The 14,934-nt window shown below is 53.2% G+C and overlaps 1 protein-coding gene across 2 annotated transcripts in view; it reads right to left on the reverse strand.

Annotated features, from left to right (window-relative positions):
- The window catches only part of Pax7 (paired box 7), a 96,977-nt gene that overhangs the window by 30,649 nt on the left and 51,394 nt on the right, over window positions 1-14,934 (reverse strand). For both annotated transcript variants that reach the window (XM_028880657.2, XM_028880656.2), the window contains exons 5-7: window positions 13,302-13,501; window positions 10,660-10,825; window positions 9,505-9,707 (exon numbers count right to left, since the gene is read on the reverse strand). In XM_028880657.2, coding sequence (XP_028736490.1) covers window positions 9,505-9,707; window positions 10,660-10,825; window positions 13,302-13,501 — 569 coding nt within the window. The remainder of the gene's footprint in view (window positions 1-9,504; window positions 9,708-10,659; window positions 10,826-13,301; window positions 13,502-14,934) is intronic.

The following is a 14,934-nucleotide window of genomic DNA, read 5'->3' on the forward strand; positions in this document are numbered from 1 at the left end:
CAGGAGGTTTGGCCGAGACTTACACTGTCCCCTTGTGACCTTGGACCCACTGCACACAGCTCCTTTCTGCAGCCAACCACATAGGCTGTGCAGGTGCAGGTGCAGTTTGGACGCATATCTGCAAACCCATTCATTCCCCCTTACACCCCCTTTCCCTGGGGAGATGTTGAGGCTGGAGAAAGGCTGCCTGGGGTCACACAGGTGTGGAGTGACAGGGCTGCAGATACCCTTCCCAAGGCCAGCCTTGTCTGCCCTCTGCTCTCCAGCCTCTGGCCTTTGGTTTCCTGTCTTCCACCTCTGTTATTTTCCTCTAGAGGGGTCTGTGATCAACTAAGGTCAAACGGTCCCACTGGGGGCTTTACAAGGTCCTACCAGAGGGCGAGATGTGGCTCGGAGGGTAACGGAACTTGCACCAAGCCTGACAGTCTGAGCTTGATTCCCTAGGACCCAGAAAACTGAGTCCCTCAAATTGTCCTCTGATTTCCATATGCATATGCGCGCTGGGGTGCACCGACCATGCATGCATGCACACATGCATACAAAAAATAAAAATAAATCAATGTACATTTTTAAAAGTCTCTCCTATCCTTGTGACATGGCCCGGGGAAGAGCAGCATGTCTGGGGCCAGGCCAGCTGGATTTCGGTCCAGGCTTTGCCCTGTGTTAACTTTTTAGACCGATTGCTTAAACTGCTCCATGCCCCTACCCGCCTCCACTTGTGATGCAGAAATGATTCCAGGGCCTCCTCCGAGGGGATGTTTTAAAGATGGAATGAAGTGACCCACATACTGGGCTCAGCGCACATCTGGCCTGGGGTGAGCACTCAAAAAAAAATGTAATCATCATTATTACTATTTAAAAGCACCTGTCTAACAATGCGAGCACTTTCCATATGCTGATAAAAATTGATAAAAAGCCTGAGGAAGGATGGCTAGCCCAGTAGGAGGAGGCAAAGGAACACTTCTCAGGAGGAGAAGTCTGAAAGAGTAAATGGGGCTGGGTTCCAGGGGAGGGTGGGGAAGGGGATTTTAACACAGGGGCAGCAGTTGCAGGGCCAGGAAGCAGGAAGAGTGTGGCCTTTTGGAGACCTTCAATGTGACTCCCACCTCTCCTCCCTCGGGGAGCCCGGAAACAGGTCTCAAGGCTCCCAGCCTGCCTGCGATATTAATTGTTAACCTTCCTCATTTTCTCTTCCCCCTGTCTACCCGGGACTGTCTCTCCCTGAGATGCTGCATTACTCAGAAAGGAGGAGAAATCAGCCATTTGCATTTTTCCCCACCAAGCCAAGTAGCTCCAGAAGGCTAAACCCTTGACTTTCTACGAAGCTCAGCAGCCCAAGCCAGGGGGCCTGGGAAGTAAACAGGAAGATGCCTTGGTAGCAACTGGCCCACCTCCTTCATGGCGTGAGGTAGGAAACTGAGGCCCATAGCAAGGACACATCTCATCAGATCACACGGTGAGTCTGAGATAGAGCTGGGAAGAGAGCTCAGACCGGTCTGCAGCGGGATGGGCCTAGCCAGACTTCTCCACAATAGGATCTGCTCAGAGTGGGAGAAGCAGAAAGAACCTGGTTACTAGGTTCTTGCCTTGTACAGGGAAGGTATGGCAAGGGCTCTGTCCCATGAACCATTTCTTTCTTCTCGTCTTTCTTTAGACACGGTCTCATATGTCCTAGGCTGGCCTTGAATTTGATGTGGAGCTTAAGCGGAACTTGAACCTCTGATTCTCCTGCCTCTGCCTCCTGAGTACTGGGATCACAGGTGTGCACTACCACGCCCGGTTTGTCTGGTCCTGGGGATGGATCTCAGCTTCCTGCATGCTAGGCAGGCACTCTGGCCACTGAGTTGTGCCCCCAGCCCCTCACTTAAGTCTAAGGCTGTAGATGAGCGGTGTGGATGAGGAGAGGGAGGCTCAGAAAGCTCATGTAGGTTGTTTGTGGTCACACAGTAGAGAGGGGAGCTGGAATGGAAACTCTGATCTGCAGACCATGCCACTGAGCCCACACTACATCTCTGTGACTGGCTGTCACAATCATTCCTTCTGTCTTACATATCTCCCTGTCTCTTCCTGCCGAACCAGAAACCCCTCGGAATTGTCCACAATCAATTCTCCAATAGGGTGTGTGTGGCGGGGGTGGGGGTGGTGTCATAGTGAGGAGAGGAGGAGGTATTGTCCTCCCCAAAATGCACCTTTGCTGGAGCACAAGTGACCTCACATCCCTTCTTTCCAAGCCTCCCCATGTACTGTGCCCAGTGAACTTGACAGGCATCATGAAGAATTCAAGTGCAGACCAGATGAGCAGCTGCTTCCAAATAACCCCCACCCCTGGAAGCCAATCTGAGCTATGCCTTATCAAAGCCTGAAGGTCTGGGGTTGGCCAGCAAGTGCTGGTGACCTACTATGTTCCAGATGCCGAGAATGACGTGTGTCACCAAGCGAACAGTGTGCTGAGTAACACGGAGCTCCCTCGGCCCCTGAAGATGTGGAGTTCCACATAAAATCTTGTCCCTCCTGGTGCCCTTGGCCCCACATGGGACAGAGAATCCTGGCGTGGATGTGGACACTTAGATAGACGTCGTTATTTCTATGGTGGACTACGCTGCAGCTCTCAGGGTCTCATTCTGAAAAAGGACCAGTAGACCCAGCCATTGTCCTTTCAATCATTCAAGTCTCCAGTGTCACCCTGAAAGCCAGGCCACAGGCCATTCACCCTGATCATCACAGGCATGGTACCCGCTCCTCAGCTAGCTACCTAGAGGCTTCCCATTCTGTTCTAGGGAGGCAGTTCCCACCCTTGGCCCCCCTTGTTCCCTCCACCCAGGATAAAGGGCAGAAGCAGAGACATAAACAGGGCTCTGTTTTCACTGGAGGCGGCTGCCCAGTCTCTCCCCGGGGACCAGAGCCGTGGCCTCTGATGGATGAAAGCAGGTGGCTGTGTCAGGAGCAGCAGCCAGTGGGAAATAACTCAGCTTTTCCACGGAGCTGGGTGACCTCGGACAAAGGCAGAAGAGCTGGATAGCAGGCACCGGCAGGGTCTGGAGCCCCGAGAGGGAGGCTCGGCATATCCAGGCCTGGACTAAAGCTGGCTACCAAGACCGTGGGCTCATACCTCCGCAGCGGCTAATTCCTCGCCAGAGCTGGCCAGCCAAGGATGCCGGTGGAGAGGGGAGGATGCTCGCAGTGTGAGGGACCCCTGGAGAGCAGAGTGATGGTGACATCTCCCCCAGCTGCTGCCCCATCTGGCTTTAACTTGGGGCTGGCAGATGTGGCCTGCATCTTTAAGAGATGGGCTATTACTGGGTATGAGGAAAGCCAGTTGAGGAGGGTAGATGTTAAAAAAAAAAAAATGGTACTGGTCTTTGGGTCCAAAAAAAAAAAAAAAAATCCAGCCACAGACTCCTGGTCCCATCTGAAAACTGACCCCTGACCCTACGCTGGCACTGCCAGTCATGATGAGAAACGGGGCAGGGAAAGGAGGGTGGGGATGACTCCATTGACTGTCCCCTGGCCCTGGGAAGCCATGTGGAGTCTGAGTCATCCCCAGCCTTCCCCTCTCAGCTCACCTTCTGGGGAGCACAGTGGGCGGCTTCCTGTGCTTTCTGTAGAAGAGTGTGCCGCCTGGGGCCCAGCGCTGCTCTGTCCAGGTTGGGTCAGCTGAGCACACCACACTGCTCTAAGGAAGAAACTAGCACAGCCATTTCCCGGCCAACCAAAAGGGATGAGAGAGAAGGCAAGGAAGGGGGAAGGCATGAAGGACGAGAGGATGCAGAGAAGCACATTTACCGAGCCAGAAACTCTGCTCAAGTCTCTATTTAGTCCTCACAGTGCCTCTGAGAAGCCGGGAGAATGTCCTTCCTTCCAGGTGAGGCAAATGAAGCCCAGAGAGGTTACGTAAACTACCCTAGGGTCACACAGCACCATAACAAGTAGCAGAATCAGAACTTGGTATCTGCCTTAAGGTTCCTTCCGACCCTGCCCACAGTCCACTTGTGGGGCCTAAGTGGGAGGCTCCCTGAGAAGAGTGAATAGAGACCCCCACGAAGGCAGAAGGAAGGCAGAATGGCAGGAGAGTCACCTAAGAAGGGAGGCAAAGGAAGTGCAGGGCGGGAGCTGGTGTAGAGGAGACTCTGGCTGGGGTTAAAGCCCCGTGTCCCTACAACCTGCTAAGCCCGAGAAATGAATTCCGATCCCTCCAAATCCCAACCTTGGAAGATGTTGGAGAGAAAGGGTCTCCTTTCAGGGGAGCGGAAGATCCTCTACACCTCCTCCCAACGCCCCGGTAATGCCAGGATGTCCCCAATCTGCTTTGAGGAATGGAGGGATTAAGAATAATAAAAAAATTGCAATAAAATATGTGTGAAGGAGGGGGTAATTGTGGACAAACGCAGCATTCAAATTCATTTTTCAGCTCTTTTACACACCATTTCAATCTTATTTTCTGCTTGTTAATGAGATCTTGTTGCCTGGGCTAGGCAAACCTTCCAGTATCAGGGCATAATTGCACGTAATTTTCTCTCCTACCAATGATTTGCATCAGGTTTTTAAAAATTCTGGGCTATTTAACACCCCATGATCCCCCCCACACCGCCCCGTCTTCCTAACTACATGTCTCTCACTCCCTCCTCCTTCCTCATCCCTGGTCCAGCAAGACTCATTTTAAATGCTTATTAGAAACGCAATGTCACCAATAAAGGGGTGGAGACAAAGAGGAAGTGAGAGGAGAAAGAGGCTGGAAGTCTCCGGTGCAGGTGAAATCCAGTGCCAGGAGCCAGCTGACTGCCTTGCTCCTGTCCTCTTAAGGGTCAAGAGCGGTGAGGTTCAGAAGTCAAGTCAATCTCAGTTAGAACCCCAGTTCCACTGCTCAGTGGCTCCTGAGGCCTTCTATGAATTTCTTAACCTCTCAAAGAATGCCTCCCCAAGAGGAGGGGTGTTGTGGAGCTTGAATGACCTCAAAGAGGCCAGATGTTTACAGGACTCTGGTGCTAAGTGTCTGACCTTGCTGGTCTGTCTCCCCTGGAGGGCTTGGACTATGATGGAGGGCCGAACTGGGCACCTACCATTGAGAGATACTTGGGAGATGGCATTTGCCAATAACCTTGCAGATCTGAAGCTCTGTCTCAGGAGGAAGGGGATGCAGCTGTTTGTGAATGCAGACTCTGAACCTGGATCTGCCCTTAGCTGCTCCTCTGGCCTTAGACCTTCCTTGTTTGGACCATCATACAAAGCTTCTTTTATATGGACCATCGTACCAACCTCATGGGGCAGATACAACACAACAACATGGTGGACTCTGTAAGCAAGCTGCTCCAATCTCAGCTCTGATGCTTTCTAGAACCTTGGAGAGACTGGAACAGCACATTGGATGGATGGATGGATGGATGGATGGTATAGGATGGCAAATGGATAAATGGGAGGAAGGGAGGATGGAAGGGTGGATGGATGGATAGGTAGATAGATGGATATATGGATAAACTGTAGGATGGATGGATGTGTGGATCAGTTGGGTGGATGGATAGGGGATGAGTGGGCAGGTTGGTGGATAGGAGGATGGATGAATGAATGAGAGGATAAATGAGTGAGTGGATAGACAGATAGATGCATAGATATCTGGATGTGTGCAGGAGTAGATAGATGAAGGGATGGATTGGTTGGTAGACAAATGAATGATTAGATGGATGGACTTGGTGGGTGGGTGAATGGATGGCTATATAGATAAATGAGAGGATGGATAGATGTGTAGCTGGTTGATGGATGGATGGATGGATAGGATGATGAATGAATAAGTAGGACTGAGGGAGGATGGATGGATAGATGGATGAGTTGGTAGGTAGATGGATGGATGAATAGATGGGTGACTAGGTAGATGGGTAGATGAATGAATAGATAGATGAATGGATGGATGGCCTTGGATGACATAATCTTCCCACCTGCAGAATGGAGGTTATAAGACAACTACCATGATTCTAGGAATGGAAAGAGGTACCACAGTTTTTGCTCCTATTCCTGGCCTGCATTTAGCATTAAACTTTGTGTTGACAATCATTGTAATTATTATTGATCTATTTATTCATTTATTTACATTTATACTGCTAGGGGTCAAGTCCAGGGCCTAGTGCAGGATCAGCAACACTTTGCCTCTGAGCCACACTCCCTACCCCAGCCCATCAGGGCACCGTCTAACTACTCTAGGCACAGGAGGAAAAAGGAAGAAGGAGCCCAAAGGAAGAAAAGACAAAAGGGCTTCGTTTGCTGAGATCATGGGCATGTGACTGATGGCCCACCTATTTTGGAGGGAACTGTAAATATGGAGAGGGACAAAGAATATGACGGTGAGTGAAGGTGTGAAGATGAGTGTGAGCTGCGACCCTGTCACCTTCCGTGACACAGCAGTAAGAGCCCTTGACTCAAGGTCTGGTGTGTAACTTTGCAAGAGTCTTGGCACACTAGGCCCTTCTCAGACCTCAGTTTCCACTCCCAAGTCCATCCACCTGGTGGATAAGAAAGGAACACCAGAGAATGACTTCTCCCCCCAGGTCCCAAAAGTCTGCCCTGAAGAGGTGTGAGCACAGGTCACCTGCGTGCAGCGGAGGTCCCCTGCGTGCAGCGGAGGTCCCCTGCCTGCAGCGGAGGTCCCCGGCCTGCAGCGGAGGTCCCCTGCCTGCAGCGGAGGTCCCCTGCGTGCAGCGGAGGTCCCCGGCCTGCAGCGGAGGTCCCCTGCGTGGCAGAACTCCACTCCTGACTCTTTGCTTTGGTTCTGGGTGGGTAAGTCTGGCAGCTCAGCATAGTCTTTTGATGTCTGTCTCTGCATCCCCCTGGGACCTCAACAAGGGAGGCCATCACACCAGGGCACCTGAGACAAGAAATGTGTCTCTGCCATGCTTCTCCTAAGGTCAGGGGTCCTGCTTTGCCATCAGATTGGGACCCTTCCATCAGGCTGGCATCTTGCTTGTCCTGTGGGTCTTTCATACGGTTCCAGGAACCAGGACTGGAAGCAACCGCCCATCTTACCCACGTGCAGTACTGAGGACCCAGGGTAGTCTCCTTGCAAAGGCTGCCTGCCTACCTGCCTGCCTCCCCCTTCCCCTTACCGACAGTGTCTCTTGTAGCCCAGGCTGACCTTGAGCTCATTATGGAGCTAAGGATGACCTTGAATTTCTGATCCTCCTGCTCCTACCTCTCAGGTGCTGGGCAGGATCACAGGTGTGCACCACCATGCCCAGTTTCTCAGGAGCTATTTTTAAGTCATTTTCCAAGTAACTGACCTCAGCCAGGAGCAAAGTCTTAACCAGAGGAGCCATCAGAAGTGAGGTTCCTGGACAGGCATCTCTTTTCCTGCATCTCACCAGAAGGACTCAACCAGGAGGTCCCTTGTGGAGTACTTAATGGCCAGTGCTATAAGGTGGGGGTCTGTGGGTGGGGCCATCAGAGGTTCTGAGCTTCAAGGGAAGCTTTGGACTGAGGAAGGCTTCTCTGCCAGTAGCCTCCAATGCTTGGACTTTTTTTTTTTTTTTTTTAAACTCACAGCATGACTCAAAGGAACCCTTCTTTCCATCCAGCTGAGAAGTTAGGATCTGGGATTTGTGAGATGTGAGTTTGAATCCTGACTCATACATGGGTTAAAATATAAATAACAACAAGACAGTGTCTGTCCCAGGACTTCGGAAAGCTCAGTCCTCTTGTCATCATCGAGTCACTAGGACGTGGTTGCTCTGGTGACTCCCCAGGGCAGGGTCTATCCACTTGTTTTTACTGATTTGTCCCAAGTGCAGGGACAGCACCTGATGTATGGCCCGCACTAGGTCCTTCGGACCTCTGAGGAGCTACCTCCAGGATGGATACCTTGAATAACTTCAAGGAACAAAGGGATTTCTTATGAAATCCTGCTGGGTCTCTTCAGGGAGTCCCTGATGCTCAGTCACCCATTTCCAAGACTGGATGGGGACAAGAGATCCTAGTCAGCGCATGGGAAGAGGAGAGGTCTGTTTTCCCACAGGCAGCCACAGACCACCAGTCAGATACGCAGGCAGGCTGGTCCCATCCCTAAATTTCCCAGCTTCAGCTACACACAGAATCCCCTTTGGCTTCTGGAAAAACAAAAACGCCTTCCAACTTGCATGGCTAACACTACCCAGGTGACAGGGACCAAATCTCTGTTCCCGGGTAATAAGTAGTGTGCCAACCTACCTCAGCTCAGATGACACATTCCTAAGGGCCTAGATGAACCCTGGGGGAATGTCCTATTGGGGACAGAGGACAAGGGAGGTCAACTTGTAGGATGAATTGTTCTCCCTCCCCCAGACAGATCCCTCCCAAGACCCCAGAACCATGAAGATGAGAGTGAACCCTGAGTTAAGCGGGGGCTTTGACATGTTGAGACTTTTGACTCACATCCAGACTCCATTCCACCCTTGGTATTCAGAGGACACCCTTGCCACCCTCGATGGATGGGCGCACACACACACAACCATCCACATATCACAGCTGTATTCTGGTAAAGTATTTGGAACAGACCCTGTAGCACAGGGAAAAGCTGAGGTACCCAGATGCACACTGGCCCCAGAGCAGCGGAGAGAGGCTCTCTGTCTCCCCCAAAGCCTGCACCTTCTCCTGCACAACACAGCTGTTCAGATCAGTTTACTCCCCTTGCCAAGCCTGGCTCCTGCTGACAGGAGGAAGCAAAGCATGGCCGGTGGGAGACAGAATAGACCTCTTTCCTCAGGGGAACCTGGGAGCCTGTTGTAGCAACAGAAGCAAACACATCAGCTCCTCAAAAATCACTCAGACCCAAACAGCAGGTCTGTCCAACAAACCCACCAGTAACCACTCCAAGCTCTTCGTTACTGCTCCATCTTTCTCCAAAGCCACCACTCCATTGGGCCAAGAGTGACTGGTCCAGCAACCATTTGCACGTGAGTGAACCTGAGTTTCTGAGCTCCCATCGAAAGTAGAGATCCTGGCACAGAACCTGGACAGCAATTCTCTCCACCAATAGGAGAGATCCCTTCATCCAACGACTGGTCACTCCTGACAACAAGCGAGGCATGGAGCTCTGACTGGATCTAGGAAGAACTCTCGGTTCCAGGTTCAAACCCAGCACCAGCCTTCCCCTGCTCACTGCAGAAAAGTGCCTGGTGCACGTGATGACACCGTGGGTCAGTTATCAAGCTCGGAATGGCTATTAGGCCAAGAGCGGGTCCTGTAGTCATTCCCTGCTCATTTGGGGGAAATGACAACCTGTTCCCTAATCTCCAGCTTGACAGCAAGAGGAAGGTCAGCCCGGAGCCATGATCACAGACACAGGCAAGGGAAAAAAGAAGGAACATTTGTCTTCCATTCAAATTCTCTCAGGGTCCCCCGCACCCAGAGGCTTTCCAAGACCGCTGAGTTCTGAGTGACACTTTTCCCCTGTGGGAGAGAGACAGCTTGGGTTGCCTTGAGCCCCTCTGGTTGGGTCAGCAGGAGTCTGGCAACGAGACTCCTAAATGGAGCAAAGAGGCCACTTACCTGAGGAGACAGGCCGTTGCTGACGGGGTTCATGTGGTTGGAGGGGGCCCCCGGGTTCATGAAGCTGTCCGAGTAGCTGGAGAAGCTGTGGCGGGCTCCATAGGCAGAGCTGGTGTCAGCTGCAGCGGCGGCTGCAGCCAGTCCACCCTGATGCATGGTTGACGGTGGAAGGGGCTGGGGCCTGTGCACTGTGCTGCCCCCATCTGAGGAGAGACCCAGAGAGGTCCTAAGCAAGTGGCAAAGCAGCCTTGGGAGTCTTCCACCCAGATGTGCCCTCTGGAGCGAAGGGACCAGCTTCTCAAGTGACCTGGGCTGAAACAAGCTGGTTCCCAGGCAGCCCTACAGACTGGCCCCAGGCTTGACTGCCACCCAGCTGATGTGTAGACATGACCTCTGGACAGTTTACACACAGGTGGGTCCTGGTGCCTTGTGTTACGCATACAGTGGATGCTCCATAAATGGATTGTAAGTTGTACCCGATGAGAACTATAACCTACCCAGACTTGTCCTATTAGCATTTTGTGGGTACTGTTAATCTGTCAGATACCTTCACTCGTGCTGAAGAAGGTACAAAGCAAGAGTAGCTTATGGGGTGGGGGACAGGGACCTCTGAGGCTCAGCCAGGTTGGGTCAGAGTCAAGATCAATGAGTGAGTGATGCTTGAAATGACGGAATCCAGTTGTTTCTCCTCCTGGCCAGTAGAGTCCCTCCGCACAGCATTCCAGGGCTGGGACTCTGCTGTCCTCAGCATTGGCTTGATTTCGTATTGAGAATCATGGGCAGGGCTCTCTGACTCTTTAGCCTCCAGGTCCTTCAGGAGACAGCCCTGTGCTTCAGATGACAAGGGATTTCTTGTGTATGCTGGGTGGGAGCAAGACTGGGGTTGGAGAGGAAACTGGGGAAGGAATATCCTTCCTTTGGATATCCTGGGCTCTCTTCCTGCCACCTCCCTCCAGCATCCCCCTGATTGAGGCTGTGTGGCATCTTAGGGGCTACCAGAAGAACTGTGCCCAAAGCGTTTCCTTCCTTGAGGGGGATCTCAGTGGTCCAGGGCTGCCCCGGGAGGGTGGAAGGGTGGGAGGAGCTTTTGCTCTTCAGCCCCAAGTGACCAGGAGTTTCAGGGTCAGAACAGCAGGACTGTGCACAGACACTCACCTTGGGAGATGGTGGTGGTGGGATAGGTAGAGTCTGGCAGCTGGTAGGGTGGCAAGGTGGGCATGCCAGTGGGTGGGAATCCTCCAGGCAGCAGGTGGTTGAAGGCGGCCAGCTGGTTAGCGCCTGCCTGCTTGCGCCAGCGGGCACGGCGGTTACTGAACCAGACCTGAGGGGGAGAAGATGCTGAGCCTGGGCCCCTGCAGAGAGCTGACGCATGGGTGAGGTGATGCCCCAGCAGGCGACTCCCAGCTGGTCAGTGTCTTCTTCCAAGAAGCAGAGCCCACCACCGTGCAGCCCACGATGGTCTGCAGGGAACTTCAAAGGCAGGGTCCCCTGACCACTATCCGGGAAGGTCTTCTAGAATGCCCCCTGTTTTACAGGTGAGGGACTAAGAGCCAGAGGGAGTAGGTGCCAGTCACAGGACAGGATGACAGGAGGCCTGGAGAAGTCTGTTAGTGCTCTTCCTGGGGCAGTTCTCCAGCCCAGGTCTCCAGTCCTTACTCTGAACCTCCAACTCCTCCAGGAAGCCCTCCAAGAGGATACCACATACAGAATGCCCTGAGTAAGGACGTCCTTGGCACCCAGCTATGCCAACTGGAGGCTGAGACCCTGCCCTGCTCACATAGCCTTAGCACTGTTAGGACATGCACAGGTACACACGTTACATGAATGTACACCTGCACACACACACACACACACACACACACACACACACACACACACACACACTTCGGCTGGAGGTTCCTTTCCACTTCTGGACTTTTCACATGCTGCTCCCTTCACCGACAGCAGTTCCTGTGTCAGGCTCTTCAGCTTTTAGACAGAAAAGCCCTCCTGCCACACCAACACCCTCATGGCTGCATCTAAGGTGGGGCAAGTGAGCCCCGGATTCCAACTCCTGAGCTCCTGGTACCAACTTCATTTTGGAAGAGGAGGCTGAGCTACCGGAGAGACTCAGCTGGTCAGTGACAGGGATGGAGGCTGTCCACCTGGAGCCTCTTTCTGTAGACCTCTCTGTTGGACTGCAGTGTATGTCCCGCCAGCCCTTGTCCCACCTCCAGGGCCCCTAAGTGTCTGAGTGCTTCCAGACTCCTCCCTTAGGGCTAAGTCTTCAGATTTTGGGTCAGCCTCTCTATAGTTTTGCTTTGGTTTCTTCCTCCTTGCTCTATCCTACCCAGGAGCTGACAGGTCACGAGAAGAGAGGGACCCAGTGAATCGATGGCTGGTGGCCTTTCTGTGGTTCGCCAAGGCTTGGCCTCCTCCGTTCCCAGACCCCTCCCTCCCTCCTTGGACCTTGAGTAACACCTGTTTCCCTGTCCCCCGGGCCAATGAAAGCACTGTCTTGATGGCCAAGAACTTTTCTAAGAAGTTGCCAGGCTCCGGGTGGTGGGAAGCCACAGGCTGCCAGACTAGGCAGTGAGGAAGCTGGGAGGAATGCACCAGGACAACAGCTGCGGGGATCCAGGAGAGAGGGCAGGCAGTCTGCAGCCTCAGTGCCATCAGGAGGGGAGGAGATGAGACAAGCTAGCTGGCTGCCATGGCCTGCCCTCTTCCCCTAGAGGCTGGGGAAGTGGAGGGAGGTCCACCGGTTCCTGGAGGGTTTAAGGCCGGTTTCTCCTAGGCCTTTCCTTAATGCTTTCTAATTCCAGCTTCTGATTCAGCTCCCTTCTCTTGGGCACAGAAAGAATGTAGGCATCAGTGTCAGCCAGGCCAAGCTGCCACAGCCTAGTTCTGTGTCCCACAGGCCACTTCTCTGAGCTCCAGCCTCCTAATGCGGGATTTGGGCTGGGGGAGTGGCCAACCCAACCTGAGTGTGAGTGTGAGGCTCCATCACCTTCAACAACGAGAAGTGAGGAGAGTCACTTCTCGGGATGACGTGGTTCGAGGCAGCCCCTCTGCAGACCCGCCTCCTCTGTCCAGGAAGGCAACAGTCCAGGACAAGGCTCCCATGCCGAACCACTGGTCAAATCACCCTGCCCTCCCCCACCTCCTCCCTAGCCTTAGCCCTCTCCAGGCAGGTGCAGAGATGACTCTTAGTCTGTGCTCTGCAGGAGAAGAGATGCTCAGGACTCAGCCTGGGCAGGTGAGATGGGCTGCCCCTCCCCCATGCAGACCTGACCCTCAGCCTGGCCTCTCTCCCCGGTTACCAGCCCCAATGACTAGGGACTGTGTACTTGGGGTGTTTGGGCCTCGGTTGAACCTACTCAGAACACATCTTGCATTCTTCTAGCAATGGGAAACTCATTCCCTGCCTGAGGAAGAGAGGCCTGCTGGGAAATTTCCCTCCACACAGGGACGTTTGGAGATTCTGTGTGCCTGCCTTCTTCTCTGACTGACTCCTGTCCACTCCCCTTTCTCCTCTCCTTCCGCCTCTCTTTCCCATTCTCCCTCTCCCTTGCCTTCTTTCTTCTCCTCTCTCCCTGCGTCCCTCCTCTACTTTGGGGTCTTCACCTCAATCTGTCAATCTGTAACCAACCGACAAGTACCCCCTCTTCGGTGCCTGGGTGCAATACCATGTAGGTGGTCCCGGGATCTCCCACGTGAACCTCTGGAGTCAGCACTCGACTCAGCTGTCGGAATTAGCTCCTCCACCCCCACCCCCACCCCGCCTCTGACTCCAGCGAGCACCCAGCTCTCCCTACCTGGACTCGTGCCTCCGTGAGCTTGGTCCTCTGCGCCAGCTCCTCCCGGGTGTAGATGTCCGGGTAGTGGGTCCTCTCGAAGGCCTTTTCCAGTTCCTCCAACTGCTCAGCAGTGAATGTCGTCCGACTGCGACGCTGCTTGCGCTTCAGCGGGAGGTCAGGTTCTGACTCCACGTCTGAGCCCTCATCCAGACGGTTCCCTAGAGCCGGGTGACACAGTGGGCAAGGGGTCACGCCTACGTCTTTCTCTGAACACTGTCCTGGGGACCCAGTCTCTCCCAAAGGGAAAAGACTGCTTACCACATCATGGCTGAGCAATGAAGGATGGGAGAGAACCTCTGTGCCCAGCCCAGGAGACTGGGTAAACACTTTCTGCCCAAGTATTCCATTGCCTTTAAAGCTGGCCCCTCCAGCTAGGCATTTAGATCATCTACACTGACATGGATGCCCCTGACTTAAGACTTGATGAAAAGCATCTCTCAAAACTCACGGGATAGGTGCCGTCGAGGAGGCTCTGGGGGTAAACTCTGTACAAACACTGCTGACCTGAGTTCAGTTCCCTGGAAACCACGTAGTGGAGCAAGAGAATCCACTCCCACAAGTACGTGCAAGCTGTGATATGTGCCCCTCCCCCCAAATAAATAAATGTAAAATAAAGTTTGAAAAATCCTCAAAGGATGATAAGCTCTGAGACAGGGAGTGTGGTTGCTTTTTACTGCACGCCAGTAAGCCTGTCTGTAAGAAAAGCAGGAAAGCAAAAACCAGTGAGCAAGGAGCAATTCCTCCTTTGGGGAAAGCATGCAAGATAAAGGCTTTGGTCTCCCGTGAGTGTGGGAGGCTGGGGCCAGGCTTGTTCAGGAAGGGGCTGACAGGCAGCTGAGCTCTCAGTCCAGCTGGGGAGGAAGCTGCAGAAATGGCTTATCAGCCGGGCGGTGGTGGCACACGCCTTTAATCCCAGCAGAGGAGGCAGAGACAGGTGGATCTCTGTGAGGTCCAGGCAGATCTGGTCTACAGAGAGAGTTCTAGGACAGCCAGGACTACACAGAGAAACCCTGTCTCGAAAAACCAAAAAAAAGGAAAAGAAACGGCTTGATCAGTTGTCCCAGCTGTTGGGGCTTAGACCTGGGGAACGGAGTGGGCTTCACATCCCCACCAGTGGCACTGAGCCTCCTGCCCTTCTCTGGCCTGGTGGAGTAGGTGAGAGACTGGACCGGTCCTGTTCCTTCCTGTTTCTCCCTCTGTTTACCTTCATTTATCTTTCCCTTCCCTTTGCCACACCATTGGGATTCTTGGAGCTTTTCTGTTCATTTGTGCATTCATTCACTCATTCATTCATTCATCTACTGAGCACCTACCATGCTCCTGCATAGGCCAAGCACATCGGCGACAAGGTGTGACCAAGACTCTATGCCCAGAGCACTCAGTCTAAGGCAAGCTAGAGGGACTGGGCAGCTGCCTGCTCACAATACCTATGGGGAAACAGAGTCACAGAAAGGTGGGCGGAAGTGTTCAAAGCTTCTGGGCAGCTGTCTACACTGCAGTCAGCCTACACTGACCTCTCTGACCTACCCACCAGCATACACTCAGACGCTTCTGGGATTGGCTACATGAGAGTCTAGGCCCTTCCCACAAA

This window comes from Peromyscus leucopus, chromosome 2 (genome assembly GCF_004664715.2).
Source record: "Peromyscus leucopus breed LL Stock chromosome 2, UCI_PerLeu_2.1, whole genome shotgun sequence".
Classification (NCBI taxonomy): domain Eukaryota; kingdom Metazoa; phylum Chordata; class Mammalia; order Rodentia; family Cricetidae; genus Peromyscus; species Peromyscus leucopus.